Consider the following 16,656-nt stretch of genomic DNA (forward strand, 5'->3'; position numbering starts at 1 on the left):
ATAATATTATAGGTGTAGATACCTAACAAATACTAGACTAGAAGTCTAATTTAGTTAATTTAGTCACACTTAACTAACATACAAAATCTATTTACGTTCATCTTTTTTTTAAATAATTTTATTGAGAATGGAATTTGATAATACTGTTAAGATGCTTAGAAATAAAAACTATTACATCTAGTAAACATTACGAAAAATTTGGCGCTGTAAGATCACCAAACCATTATTATATTATTATTATCAGTCAGATAGAATTATGGTGAGAGAATATAATAATACAAGGAGGCTGTAGCTAAGCGTTACATATTAGTAGACATCTCATGTCGAGTCAAAAATCATTTTCAAATTACTATTATCCCCACTTCGGGGTTGACTTGTGGTTATATCACTTATAGTTGGCCAGCGACGTGCGTAGGTCATTTTTATCGTAAGATGGCAACTCCTTTTACTGAGAAGGCATGTGCTAAAAGAGTAACAAGATAAATTTTTGACTTGTAGACTAGAGGAACATATGAACAGCTGAATATTAAGATTTCAATTTTATTGCACTACTTTGAGTAGTGAAATAAAATTGAATATGGCACACGTGTTCTCTATTGCCAAGTTTACTCAGTAGACGTGAATATTGTATGCTTGTAGAAGTGCAATGAATTTAGATATTGAATAGGATTTTAAAAGTTAAGAATCAGTTTCCTGAGTATCATAATCGTCGCTGGTGTACTGCGCGTGTGTGGGGCGTGGCGGGCGGGCCAGCTGCGGCCCGCGCGTGTGGATGTGTCGGCCGTACGCACCCGGCGCGCGGATGTACGCACTGAAGTCCACTACCGCCAACTTCGGAGTTACCGCTTTACCTGACAATTAGAGATTTGAGTAGATGTAGGGAGAACACCGACATAGATCATGATAGATACCGCACGTGTATGTACTTCGCGTGTCATATCGCGCTTCCAAACGACGAGCAACGCTCGTCTTTCGAAAGTCTGTTCTTTAGTCTGCTATCGGAATCGGACGTCAATCGGAATTTTAAAAATGCCTAAATGCCTTAAAGTGCCGTATTGAGCTGAAGACATTCAAATAGAAACGTTGGACAGTTAGACTAGATAATAGGCACTTTTCTTATCATCGGTACCTCACAGTAGCTATAAAAAGTGGCACGCTCGTTTTCATAGAAATGGAGCGACATGCGGTATCTATCTTGATCTATATCTATGAGGGAGAAGGTAGGTAACTACTTGGTCAAATTGCATAGATAGCTTTGACAACGAAGCTAAAAATACTTATATTTGGAGACATTTCTTATTTTCCTGCCCTAGGTGCGTAATGTACTATTTTTCAGTACTTATTTCTAATTTCGATTTCGGAACCATCGAATGCATTATGAAATTTTTTGTTAAAATGTTTTTATTAAGTAAGTATTAAATTTATTTTATTATGTCTATGTAAATGAGTTTCTCTGTATTCCTAGTTCCTACCGGTAATAGCGGGTAGTAAGGTGTCGTCTATCCGTACGCTGTGTGTGTGTCCGAGCGGCCTCGTCCGCGCTGTGCGTGTGGGGCGGGGCGGGCGCGGCGCGGGCGGGGACGCGGCGGGCAGACGCGGCGACAGCACGCGCGCTGCTAGCACCCGTCGCTCAGGAGACGAACTAGGCGACCTATCACAATATGATAAATAATAAAATTTCAATTTAAAATAAAGTAATTTAGTAGTAAATATTGTTACGTGCTAGGGTTCGACAATTTGGATTAGAAAATCACTGGTTCCAAGGATTTATTCAATGCGCACTACTAAATCAGGCTTCAACTACACAAGGTCACAGTCTTCCAATCAGCAGGTCACTCAAAGGTCCAAAAGAATCGCTTAAGTCGCCACTCGCCAGTATCGCTTGGAATTAGCTTCGAAGTCGCTTCGTCGCTTAATGTCCAACACGACTCCTTAATCTCTACTTATATATGCGCCCTAGGAAAGTCTAGAATGTTCTAGTTGCGCCGAATTGACCATCGTTCCTTGTCTAGCGAACGTGTTACAGAGCATTCCGTGATACTTCTAGAATGTTCTGGACATATTCTCGTATATATCTAGCTAATGTGTTCCAGAATATTCGAAACTTTTCTAGAATCTTCTGGAAACATTTTCGTATCTGTGTACCTTTGCCTTGCCTAGCCTTGGCGTTCCAGAACAGAACATTTTTTATGTGGGGAAGACCATAATTTGATGTGGGGAAGATATGTTTTGTGAGGCCCCCTCATTGATGTCACAAGAGGACGGATTTTGGTAAGAGAAAGAATTTTATTATACTCAAATTATTTATAAAAATATGAGTATCGAAACTCGTAAATCCTAAAAAAATCCTCGTGGTCCACCCACGCGGCGCCCACATGACACATCGCCTACGTTATGACGCCACTGCTTATAATTCCTCGGAGCTCGCACTCTGGCCTCAAAGTAGATGATACAATATTAGAAAATACATTATACTTACATTCAAAATTCAAATCTGTACTAATATTATAATTGGGAAGAGTTTGTTTGTTTGTTTGAACGCGTTAATCTCAGGAACTACTGGTCCGATTTGAAAAATTCTTTCAGTCTTAGATAGCCCATTTATCGAGAAAGGCTATATTTTATCACGCTAAAACTAATAGGAGCAAAGAAATAGAGGAAAGTGTGAAAAAAACGATGGAAATTATTTGAAAGGGCTTATTTGAAAGTACTGGAGCAATAGGCTTGATGACTATTTTTTTTTCTTATTGGTAATTGAAAGACCCTTACAAAATAGAAACATCGCTGAAAGAATGACTCTGATAGCTTAAAAATTCACTAAGATATGACAATTCAAACATCTCATAAAATAGACCTGCCCGAAACGCTCCATACAAAGTGCTACGAAAGACTGACGTCACTCTTTCGTAGTTTGTATGCATCGGGAGAGAACTTTGTTCGATAGGTATATTAAATATTGCGTTTATGAAAGTGGTTTCGAAACAAAAGTTGCTTTTAATTGCATAAGTTATCGATTGGTATACAAATATTAAGAAATTTAATTGAAAAAAAAACGACTTGATTATCTAACTTTGAAGGCGCATAACAAAAAAAAATGAAAAAGCTATCGAGCTGTAATTTTGGGAACACTTATTTTTCACCGTGATTTCTTTATTTTATTAACAAAATTCGCTAATCTTTGACCTTGTCATCATCCCTATTTCTATGTTATTTGGCACACATGAAAAATAGACCACGTGAAAGGACATAGGTTTCTTTTTTGCAGAAAAATGTACGGTTTCCGTGACATTCCTAAATTACGCGGGCGAAGCCGCGCGGAACATCTAGTATAATATATTATGGACATTTTACCGCAAAGTATTGTTTAGTAGGCAATAAATTAGTTAGTTATAACTTACTAGCTGTCCCGGTGAACTTCGTGTCACTTTAAAACCTTCCCTGGACTTCTACGAATATTTTAAGACTAAAATCAGCCCAATCCGTTCAGCCGTTTTCGAGTTTGAGCGCGACTAACACATTTGAAAATCCATTTTTATATATAAGATAACGAACTTTTTATTCGAAACATCGAACGACAACACAGAAATAGATCAAGCGATAAGTTATACCTAGATACATAATATTATTATACTAAGTATCATATTCATAGTCGTTTTTGTACAGCGAAGTGCCAACATAGACCAGTGCCGATACCTTTAAAAAATAATAAAAAGTGAAAAAACAATAGTAGGATGAAACCCATTAGAAAAGGAGGAGAATTAGTGTGGAAGGTAGGAAGGGTGTGGTTTTAAGGAGGAAAAACGGTATTTAAAAAAAGTAATATCACATAGGTAGATGTTAAAATTTAGGTAGCTATTTTTTAACAATTATAATAATATGTGTAATACTGGCCTCTCTCTTTCGTATGCTCTTCTTTTATGTCGTCTCCTCCTGCGCGGTTCTCTCTTTTTCACGTTTGAAACTCGAGGTGGTATGACACCAACATGTCTATAGTAATCGCATAATGATTTTCCCAAAGCACGACCTATTTTCATATCTGTTGAGTATGTCGTTTACAGAAATTATTATTCCACGTGCATCCGTATATTATTAGCATAATGATATTCGTAAAACCATTTCGAAGATGAAGCTTCTAAAACCGTGACGTGGGATTATTATATTTTAATAGGTAATCTGATGAACAAAGCTTTGATCGGGAGTTCTTAAAAGGAAAAAAACATAGTATAACACAAAATTGCTACCATTTAGCGTTCAGCAAAGGATACAGGAATCCTCAGTATAGTGCATGTAATGGCCGCCGTTTATCCGTCGTCCGCCCATAGACGCGAGCAGCGTGTACGCGTCGAGCGTGCCGTCGGGCAGCGTGCGGCGCGCGGAGCCGGCGACGTTGCCGTCCGCGTTGTACAGGCACCGCTCCGCCTGCCACGCCTCCACACGCATCGCCATGAACTTCGGCAGCACGGCGTGACGCTCGAACCTATTTCAAGTAATGGACTTAAACTACACAGTGAATAATACTATGTAATCTATTGTTATTAGCTTTACCGACTTCGAGCGCGAGCTCTGAGAAACGGGCGTTCGACGTTCGTGGTATGTTTTCAAAACCCAGTCCTACACCTGTCTACTTTCCAGCTCCCGATTTCTCGTAGCTCATGCGCGACGTCTTTACAATAATAATAATTAGTATTATTTATTCAGGATGCATAGGCATAGACTGCATAGGGTGAAGCCAAACGAGCGTAATTTGTGAGTTGTCAGAAATTCTGCTGCATTCAGTACAAAAGTCCTGTTTGATTCACACGAGCGTAATTTTGTGAGTCATGATTTGTATGAAAATATATTTACGCGGCAGAAATTCTGCGACTCACGACTCACAAAATTACGTTTACGCTCGTTTGGCTTCACCCATAATGTCTTGATGTCTACATTTCATAGAAAATATAATAATCAATTTAAATTATTACCTGTACACATCGTCATAGGAATTTCCTCTTACAAACACACCTTCGTGGCTTATGTCAGCATGAATGTCGATTATAAAATCTAACTGTAGAGTCTGCAATAACCATTACTTTAATATTAATAAGTACTTACATATGTAACAAAATTATCAAATCCAAATAAGTTTTCCAAAATAATTTTATCCAATTACCTTTTCTGCCTTAACCTTCTGTACATGTTGGTTTATGGCTACTATAGCTGGATGAGCCAACACTGTGGTGCTGCTCCAGCAGCGGTTGAGGTCCGAGCCCAGGAGGTCAGACCGATGGTTGCCAAGAAATACTCCATCCGGGTTTATCATTGGCACTATCTGAAAATATTTGTTAAATTATGTACAGCATGAAGGTCCTCCATCTCGCACTCTGAATGGAAAAATCCGTAAACAACACGACCTCATCCTCTTATGTTCATCAGGCGATAGGTGTACGTTTGCTCTTTACAGATTTTCTAATACAAATATCCCGGTTTTGGATCTATCGGAATAAATGTCACTGTTAAGTTTCGAACATTATCGTACCTGAATAACCACTACATTACGAAGTGCTGTCGCCTTTTCAGACGAACTGACAAGAAAATCCATTAAACCTGAAATTAATAAAAATGGAGTAGAATAAAATTAACCACATCATTTTTTATTTAAGAATTACTTATCTTTAAAATATTCTTCACCTTGGCAAATAAATGAAGCGGGCGACTCTCCTCCGTGTGACCTGGCAAATACCATGACCAGTCTCTTCTTGTTTTCAATAATTTTTCCTTTGGCCGTGGTATCATCTTTTAGATCCTTCTCTTTCGGATGCAAATCACCTATTGTTATGAGATCTACTTTTCTTTTTTGCTAATAAAGGTTGCAATGTTAATTAATACACTTTTAAAATTTAAGTTAGACAGCAATAGAAACGAGGTCTGGCGAGCACTTTTACTAGTATGCAGATAATTGCTAATTAAGGAAATATTATTATTAGGTATGTAACTAGTAGTTTAAAGATAAATACTTAAAAATTTACAAAAAAGAGATGGTATAAAATAATTATGTCTATTGTTCACTCGTGGCTTTGTATAGGAAATGACAAGTTTTTGACAGGGAGTCAATGACCGCTACCGCCAAGTTACGCCGAGTGAACTTTAGTACAGATAATAGAATCTAAATTCCAGTCCAATATTATATCAAGTTGTAATATTGTTCAAAACAGTATTACTGCCGCACTCAGAGACGAATAAATTATTAATTAATTGCAATTAACTGAAGAATGATGAACTGAGATTTTGACATAAGCCCCATACATTATCTGTCAAACTCTTCATTAAATCGAAGTTTTATCATTACTAAATGCCCCTGCGTGCGGCCGTTAACCATTTGCTTCTACAATCTAGGTACATACTAACTATAAGGTTGGTTTGTACTTGCACCATACCGTAGTTTGGGCGATACACTCCCTGGTTGCAAACATCTGCGCTCGCTTCTCCCAGGCCGACAGGTACTTCTGGAGACGCGAATAAGAGTACGGCGGAGCTGCTGCAAAATGGTACACGTCATCTTCCCGGTCGAACCCAAAAGCCACGCTCAGTATCTTGCGATTGTGATGAGCCAACGACCGGTGAAAGAAGACGAGTCGCTTCGGAATTCTTTGCCTGAAATAGTTTAAGAGGGTAACAGGAGGTACAATATTGCTCATTGCCCTCGGTTAGTGTTTTGCTTTGGAATTTAAAAGTGACACATTAAGTATTCAAAATAACAAGCGAAAACCGATATTGTGGTAGGAATTTCACAATTACAATTTCACAATTATCTTTCTGGAGCACCGAGGATTTGTTATTTTTCCGTAAGATTAAAATCACACCTAAGTACCTACAAAGCTACGGTAATACTATTAATGTATAATAATTTAATAAGTATATCTAATATATAAGATTCTCGTGTCACAGTGTTTGTGCGCGAACTCCTCCAAAACGACTCAAGCGATTTTAATAAAATTTTGATGGGGAAAGTATCTACTTTTTAAATTGATACTAGAAAAAAATTATATGGCAAAACAACATTTGCCGGGTCAGCTAGTATTAATATAATTATTATATTATTAGTTATTACAATTAACATCCTTACCATTTTGGTCTAGAAGTTGATCGAACTAATGGCGTCATTCCCTCGTTATAGAGAATTTGCTCTTTACCTAAATTGACTATGTTGAAGATTACTCTCTGGAATAGAAAAATAAATTTATCCAGGAAGCTCGATGTGTGAATACTTAATGTTAACTTATATTTAGGTACGACGTATTTAGTAGCAGTAGTAGTTTGTAGAATTAGATGTAGGCTGTAAGTATACAGCAATATTTAACACACGCAGCTATGTACAAAATACTTTACCAATTTTGAATAAATGGCTAGCTCGACAACCTTCCATTTATTTTTATACTTCCCATACAAAAAACGAAAACCCCAGTTACGTCTACGCCTTGCCTGGTCCTGCTTGACGTTTTCCACCGTGAAGTTGAACCAGAACCTGGAGCGCGGCCTGCAGGTGTCGGGTCGGACGTACAGGTCGTACTCCAGCTCCGACACGTGGTCCGCCCGCCCCAGGTTGCCGCACTCGAATGCCGCGTCGAAACAGAGATGGCCGCGCTTCGCCTTCCCGCTGTGCCCCGGCGGCCGCACGATCAGCCGGTTCAGGTTCCCGAGACCTCCTTCTCCGTCGCTCTCCTCGCTGTCTGAGGGTTACGTTTTATATGAGGTTTTAGTGTCGTGCCGATTCCACGCATTGGTCCGTTTTACAAAACGTAAGAAACATGAAATGACGTGCCAATCCGCGTGCTCAACCGAATAAGCATGAAGTTGCTGCTGATCAAATAAGCATTACGTGCTGGTCTATTTTATTAATTAGTACCATCACCACCTGCCCAGTATATGGAGGTGTGGTCGAGGTCGTCCACCAGAGCCTCCATGTCAAATGAACGATTCTGCTTCTGATGTCCGCCGCGCACGAGAGTTCACAGCTCTATACGTAGGACTACGCTACGTACGTGCACGTTGCATGTGCGATGCACGAAACTAGGCACTTTCATATTTTACGAGGTGTGTTTAAATTGAATTCGTTGCAATTTCCTTTTTGCAATGTCGTTCATGACGAGACTACATACTCGTACTAGTTCCGTTACAAACTTATTTTTGTAAAAGTCAGGTCAAACTTTAAATTGTTCGGATCGAATCATCCAGGATCTGATTAAAATATACGTAATTTGTTAATACAAAACTGTGCAATAATATTCGTGTTTCGTTTTATTGCACAGTTAATCATTCATCTATTCTATTCTGAAGGCTTATTTGGCAACAAAATATGATTTTCTAATAAGTCAAACGTATAACTGCTTAGAAAGTATACTTATTTTTCTTGTATAATAATATGTTATTATTTATTGTATGGGGTGTATAATTATGTAGACTATTTTAAGCGATGACGTCAGGAGCCCTTTCGTAGGTCGCTACGACTCGCTACGACACGGCTACGGGCTACGAGCTACGAGCTACGAGCTACTGTCTACGGGCTACGGGCTACAGGCTACGCGGCCAGTACTACGAATATTATGTTTAACTGTATATAATATATTTATCTATTACTAGCTGTCCCGGTGAACTTCGTGTCACTTTAAAACCTTCCCTAGCCCAATCCGTAAAGCCGTTTTCGAGCTGCAGCGTTACTAACACATTTGAAAATCCATTTTTATATATAAGATAGATAATTTGATAATGTTTTTATTGCTGTAATACTATTAGTATAACATCTTGCATAAAACCTCGTTCATAGTGATGAAGGAAAATATTAAAAAGATATTCGATAAAAAATGGTTTCGCGTGAACGAAATAGATTTCGAATGTGAATGTGATAGTACAAGCTCCATCACAATCTAAAATTGAAATCCATTTGAGGATTGCACGAATTGGAATAGGTTTTTGCAACTGATCACATGAGACCTAACAGATAGCTAGTTAGGTATAGTTACCAATTTGGGTAAGGGTAGTGATTGCAGCCACAAGTTTTACTTACATATATTTCACAACAAGATATCGGTATTTTCATGTAGAAATAATCGGCCAAATGCGAGTTGGACTCGCCCATAAAGGGTTCCGCAGCAGCAAAAAGGTTGATTTTTATGAAATTCAAGTTTTTGATTTATTTTAATATTTCAGTTGATTTAATGAAAGTTAAATTAAGATTTACCATTTATGACGTAAAAAAAAATCTACTCGCTAGATTTTCTTGGTAGTTTTTATAGTAATGTACTTACATCATATATTTTTTTAGATTTATCATGCCCCTACTTTAGAAGTTAGGGGGGGACACACAGATTTTACCACTTTGGAAGAGTCACTCTTGCAAACTATTCAGATTAGAAAAAAAAATTAGAAACCTCAATATTATGATTTTTGAAGACCTATCTATAAATGCCCCACATCACTGACCTAAATTAAATATATAAGTACGCTCGACTTATGATACCCACCTGCTTTTTGTGCCTATTTGAAGCGGAATCAGCGCCCCCAATGCGGGGGAAGAGAACTAAATCTGACGTAAAAATGATATGCCTATTGCCTATTAAGTACTGAGTGACTGATTACGTGTACTGTGCACTGTGTGTGTGGCTAAGTCCGGGTTAAGTTTTAATTTGTATCGCATTTCCTCTTCACATGTTCGTTATTTCACAGGGAGGGTGAAGTGACGGATCTTATATGAAAGTCACGCGAGCTTCACATGCTATGTTGTACCGTGGTAAGAGGTTTACGCACTTAGATTACATTTAACTAGCGGTTTCCCACATATAGATGTGGGAAACCGCTAGTTCGTAATAATATGATAAATACAAAATTTAAAAAATCCGCTAGCCCAGTTCATCGGTAATAGAATTTTACATAAATGTATTAAAATATTGACTCAGTTGAATGCACCGATTTGGAAATAAATTGCAAAAAAATTGAAAATAAGATGCATCTTTGTGATTTTATTCCATCGAGAAAATTCTAAGTTTAAAATTTTCTCGATGGCGCACTAGTAGATACAGACCCTCGCAAATGCATCGCAAATTAATTTCGTATCTAGATTTAAAAAACTTGGGAGGTGTAAAGGTACACCCGGATGGAACGAAGTTATAAAAAAAACAAAAAAAAATAATAAAGAGTACGGTATCCAGAAAAAAAATTAGATTTCCCTCCAATCGCCATAGAGGAATGGTAGAATTTTAAATTCCCCGCCAGTTGACGTCTGCCCTTACTTCGCAGGTACTTTACAACTTTTTCCGTCTAGCCGTCTAGTCCCTTTCGCAACGCGCGATAAGGAACTTCGTTCCAAAAATGAAACAATTCGTAACTTAATATTATTATCAAGTATATAAATAAAAATGAATTATAAGATCATTAATTTTGCTTTAGTCGTCCCTATATGTATACTCGTACCTAATACAATACATAACGTCTAGTATTGTATTAGGTACACGTACGTGTAGTAACCTCACCAATTTGTGCAACGGTAATCTGCACTCTGAAATAAATTAACTAATAGTATTATCACTTACCTGACATATTATTAAGACTTCATTTATTGTAATACTCCGTGCTTTATTAAACAAACATTTTGTAGGACCATTTATGAAGCAAGAACCACTGCAGAGAATGTTTACTGTACTTAGATACCAAAGGTTTATTTGGTGACAAATACTGTGATGGGGCATATTATTGCGGTAGTGTTATACGTTGCCACGTAACGCTCCAATGCGACATATTTTTCTCCTTATTTTAATTTTGTTTGTGAACTACCTAATGTTTATTTTCCGCGGTCAAAGCGGTGTTGCTATGATACCTTCACCTGTATTCGTTTAGTCGTTGTTATGCGACTTGTGTCTCGATAATAGTAATTCTTAATACACTTACGTAACAAGCCTGTTTCAAAGACAAATATTATAAGTATTTTATCTAATCTGTCTTTATCCCACTTAGTTTTATCTCGTGAACTTAAATAGGAAGGTAAAGTAGAGCTGTCTAGATATAAAGATTGAAGTGGTATAAGGTTAAGGGGGCGACTAACCCTAAAGTGTCGATTTTATAATTCATTTTTATACTTGAAAATAAGCCCCGAATTGTTTCATTTTCTAAAATTATATACTACATTATATTTCCGAAAATTTGATTTGAAAATTCGATTAAAGCAAAAACGCGATATCTTAAAATTTTCTCGATAGAAAAAAATCACAAAGATGCATCTAATTTTCACGAATTTTTCATTTGGTGCCGTAACCGTGCATTGAACTAAATTAATATTTTAACACCAATGTGTTAAAATATTAATTTTTTAATATTTTAACACATTGAGTTAAGATATAAAATTCTATCATTGAGAGATCGACCTAGCGAATTTTTAAAATGTTGCATATTTATCTAGTCATTGTGAAAAAACTAATTTGGCGATGAATCCGCGTCGTTCTTTTTCACCTGGCATATGAAATACAAAAAATACAAAAAATCTTTATTCACGAACTTAAAATACAATATAATAACAGTGTTTGACTGATGAAAGACGGGCGTGAGTGTGAAGAGAGAAGGACGATGTTTGATTTTTGGGGTTAGTCGCCCTCTTAAGGAAAAGTCTTTGACGGCGTAGAGGTCGCTATAATGCTTAATATATAATTATAATTATTGCTTACCAAATAGACTTCATCGAAATCGCCTTAACAAATAACGCCTCCGTGGTCTATACTGTACTCGGCGAAACATGGCGGTAGCGGTCATTGACTCCCTGTCAAAAACTTGTCATTTTCTATACAAAGCCGCGATTGACAACATCTGACACTTGATTGTCAATCGCGGTTTATATAGAAGATGACAAGTTTTTGACAGGGAGTCAATGACCGCTATCGCCATGTTTCGCCGAATACAGTATAGTCATTTTGAGCGCGGCTCTTGTCTCGGAGGTCGTGGGTTCGATTCTCGCATTGGAAACATGTTATTTCCAAGTTTGAGTAGGACAACGCAGGCTGATCAATGTCTGACAAGTAAGATGATCCATGCTTCGGATGGGGAAAAAGTCGGTCCTGCGTGGTCTTGCGCCTGATTTCATGCCAGTCTGGTCGGTCTTCCGTCCCACTGTGTTATGAGAGCAAAGGAATAGAGAGTGTCTGCGCACACACTTGGACACTATAAAATTACTCTTGCGTAACTGGCCTGGTTTCAATAAAACCGGCCACCGTCACCAAAGCGGTGTGGGAGTTATTATCGAAATCTCATGAGTTAGAACGATATTGCGTTTTTATACCTAGAGGCAGGCGCGGTCACAACCTGAAATTTTGGGGGGGGGGGGTCACAATAGTCACTACACTATTTTTTTATCTGCGCCCTCGGACGGTTCTGGGTTGCCAAGGTCGGACGCAGTGGTGGTTAGGGGATAGATAGAAATGTCCTTTTATTATTTGGCAAGAATTTGAGATTTTTCAATTTGACCTTAGATTTTGGGGGGGGGGTCATGTCCCCTGTGACCCCCCCCCCTTCAGACCGCGCCTGCCTAGCGGAATAGAACAACAATCTCGAGCTGTCAAACGAAACCGAAATTGGTTTTCATCTGTGTGTAAAATATGTGTACGTAATACGTGTACACTTAAAACAAGCATGATTGAACATGAATTCTATGAGATTAAATTGTCAACGTGCGGCACGTTCCGACTGGACGTCAAAAAAAGAGTACTGCTGTCATGTATCACACCGCACACGTCTCTTTTTACCACGCAGTGTTACTGATAGTGACATCTCTATCGCTCAGGCCTTTGTTTCTCTATTCCGCTAGGTATATTAACTTTATGGTTTTTGGAATGTTCTAGGGAACAGAAGGTATTTTTAACCTACCATACTGCCATCTTTGCTAGTTATTTAAATACAATATAATTACTTATATAAGTATTTGTCCTTGTACTCGTATATGCAATATATGGTAAAGGTTGAAATAAATAAATTATCTATATTTACAGCAATGCACTATTGCTTGAATCGAAGATAACAAGAGCATTGAAGATCGGATAACGAGATAAGTATCAATAGGGGAGCCCGGGTAGATTCTAACTATGTAAATTATATTAAAGTAAAATAAGTTGATTTTTCAGACACAAATATAAAATTATTTTTCCATTTAAGTAATAAAGGGCAGGTGTGTATTTTTGTCTTATTTAGATTAACTCTTCATTTATTGTTTTCAAGACATTTTAATATTTTGTCAAGTAAGCAAGTCGACGGGTGCAAAGTAAAAAAAGTCATCTGCAATTTTGAGTTTTTCGTTTTTTTGTAGAAACTAGCTTAAAATATCATGTTCTACAACATACCAAAAACAAAAATTCAAATATCACCTTATTTTTGGTACTTTTGTCACGTAAAAGAAGACATCTACTCTTGTTTTGTGAAATTGCACGATGTAAATGCGGATAACTACTGCTGGTCGTCTATACGCGGGACGCGCGGGGGTCATGTTATGCGGCATAAGCGGCTATCTGCCATATAGCTTTTTCTACGTTGTGATTGTGATTTAGATGTCTCAATTTACTTTTGCAAATTAGTATTGTTTATTATGTTTATGAGTACCTATTTATGTTAATTCTTATTGTTAGCTATATTAATTGACTTCTAATTTGTTACTGTTATTTTTTACTGTTTTTTCATGTTCAGAAAGTCCAAAACGACTTTTTAAAGAAGTTGAAAGTTTCCAGAACATAAGTGATAGATTTATCGAGCAAAATACTGTGTTGCCCGATGAAATTATTGAACATCTTATAGAAAACCTTGATGTGTCACCGATGAAGACAAATGAATATAAGTTAACTTTGTAAGATAAGTCCCCATGATCTGAATACTCTAGGCCAGTCACACCAGTTCACTCTCAGTCTGAAATATAAAATGATTTTGAAAATTTGTCGATCTCAGCAAATTAACAAATACGCCAACACCCTCAGAATACAGTTCATCACTTCAAGTCCGCCGCGTCCATTATCAGTATTAGATCAAAATATTATATATTCTTTTTTATTAAACAGATACTTTGATCTCATATAATCTATGACCTGCTTGAGTTTATTAACTCAAACAGGCCATCGAGTATATTGTCCCTCTCAAACTTTAAATCTTCTATAGACAACACCATTGATGCTTCTTCGGCAGTGGAGGCATCAAGTGAATGTTCTACGCCTTCCTCGTTAAACGGTAGAAAAAGACGTCAGTTAAATATTGATCTAAAGAAAAGGCGATTGAGAAATAAAGACACGTGTATTGATACGAGACGTAAATTACGACAAAATTTAGGTAAACAATTACATCAGTCCAGAAATGGTAAATTGCAACCTGCGTAACATCATATCCCGGCATTTGCAAGTTCTCGCGAAGTTTTTCTATTAACTTATCTTTGACCGGTTTTGGGATCTCTGTGATCACGAGAAGCAATTGAGAAATCGTTGTTTTGTGTTCTGAAGAATCGTATGCACCCCTCCGATGGTGTAAAACGTCCGGCGATGCTTATGATGTTATAATGAACCCATCATGCTTACAAGTGCCAAGTACAAAGACTTAATAAGCCTCTGCCTAAATTATAATAATTTACAACATAGTTCCTGTACTGATAATGATACTGAATAATTTTTAAATTAGTTTAAAATAATTAAAGTATTGACACAGAATTTCATTTCTGTTGTGAGAAAATACGATTTTTACGAAAGTAAATGAATGATTCCTAAGTATATCCATACTAATATTATAAATGGGAAAGTATGTTTATTTATTTATTTGTTTGTTTGTCCTTCCTTCACGCTCTAACGAAGAAACAAATCGTATTGTTTTTGGCATAAACTTAATTGAAAGGATGAAAAGTAACATAGGCTACTTTTGGTCTTGGAAAAACATCATGTTTCTAAGGGAGCTTACGGGAATATTTGCAATTTACGCGATTTTCAAATTCCACGCGAGTGAAGCCGCGAGCAAAAGCTAGTATTTCATATTTTAACTTCCTTCTAAATCGTGTACCTTGCACCGAATCGACAACGTAGAAAAAGATATCTACGCAATTATGTTCTGAACTTGGTGTGTTTAAGATGTAAAACGTTTAACTACATATTTTAATAATATAACTTACTTTTAATAATAATTTTAATAATATAAAGTGTTACACTTTACGTAGTTACTGATAATCGTACTAGTAATCGGTAAAAATACTTTAATAAATATAATTTTTAATTCCCACGTAGAAACGACCAAGTGGTAGTTAACTCAGTTGTCATATTTTCAAGCGCAATGTAGATGCAGACAACTACAATATCTCGTAAATTAAACATAATTAGAAGAAATTAAATATACATGTGGATTCATTAATAAATAATGAAACAATGATGAAAATTTCAATAAATTTTATCGGAAATTGACAAAATGGGAGCATTTTTTCCTATTATGCGCTCTCCTGAAAAGTTGCTGTTTTGTAGATGACTCTTTTTACTTTGCACCCGTCGAAGTGTTTTTTATTAAGTTTTGGAATAATTAATAATTTTTACATGTAATGGCCAAAGTTGTGACATCTGCAAATAGTATTGGGAAGGTCATTGATATAAAATAAAAACAGAAAAGAGCCTAAGATACTTCCCTGAGGAACGCCAAACGCATTAATTAAAAATTTTGAAACCATTTTTAATCTGGATATTTCTACACATTATAGACGATTGGATAAATAATTTTTAAGCCAACTATTTGTGTACCAGACGACGAAAATATAGATTTTATAGTTTAGTTATATACAAGAACATTTATAGTTTAGTTTGTTCATAATAGTAATAGGTTTAAAATACTTTAACTTAATTCATAGGTTTCATGTAAGAGTGAGACGGAAATAAACCATCTCATAATGTGTTTTTTATTCCCAAAACCAAATAGTTTAATAGTCAATAGTTAATAGTTACATTTTAATAGTTAATTTGTATGATTTTATATAACTTTGTTAAATTTAAATACATAGTAAAAATAGCATAATTATATCGTTCTTTGTAAATTTCGTGTTAGAGTAGGATAGACATATACAAAGTAGCATGTAATAGATAGAGATATAACTAGATTAGTCACTTTGTTATACCAATTTTCCGTAGTTTTTAATAGTTTACGTTTAATATTGTAATAGAAATAATATTGTATAATAGTGTTTAGAATTAGTAACATAGCATATTAAGTTTGTATAAAATCGTGTAAATATTTAGAGAAAATAAAGAAAGTTTGGCGGGGGCGAGGTGATAACGGGACCGATAACGGGACCGCAGGTCAGGCCCATTGTTTTAAACCTAGTATAAATAAAGGGTCGGGCCGGCCGCCAACCAGACCGCTCCGAGCCAGCCTACCGCAAATATCGCCTTGAAGAAACAGCAAGACAAGAAGAATTGGGGAAATATTGGGGAATTATTGGGTCATCGCTACATCGGAAATAGAAGAAAGGCTGGCCGGAAATCGCGTCTACCTCGACCCCTGCTAATAGTACAATAGTGACGAAGTGTTTTCTTTCGACCACCCAGTACAGAAGCCGTTCTCGAGTAAATTCTCGCACGGCAACACTGTACAATTTGCCTTACCTCGTATACCGTAACTTTCAAGCTTGTAAAGAAACAGTTT

General features: G+C 36.6%; 1 protein-coding gene across 1 annotated transcript; it reads right to left on the minus strand.

The window, feature by feature from the left end:
* Positions 1–642: 642 nt before the first annotated feature.
* LOC121734079 (cytosolic carboxypeptidase 6) lies at positions 643–7,974 on the minus strand. Its single transcript, XM_042124492.1, has 12 exons — positions 7,895–7,974; positions 7,462–7,709; positions 7,133–7,200; positions 6,417–6,630; positions 5,671–5,839; positions 5,519–5,586; positions 5,153–5,311; positions 4,965–5,056; positions 4,266–4,477; positions 3,892–4,036; positions 1,473–1,651; positions 643–851 (listed from the first exon to the last, which is right to left on the minus strand). Exons 1-12 carry the CDS (start codon positions 7,941–7,943, stop codon positions 679–681), a joined length of 1,776 nt encoding a protein of 591 aa, XP_041980426.1. The 5' UTR covers positions 7,944–7,974; the 3' UTR covers positions 643–678.
* Between the last annotated feature and the right edge of the window lie 8,682 nt (positions 7,975–16,656).

The sequence above is a fragment of the Aricia agestis genome, chromosome 1, assembly GCF_905147365.1.
Source record: "Aricia agestis chromosome 1, ilAriAges1.1, whole genome shotgun sequence".
In the NCBI taxonomy this organism is placed as follows: Eukaryota; Metazoa; Arthropoda; class Insecta; order Lepidoptera; family Lycaenidae; genus Aricia; species Aricia agestis.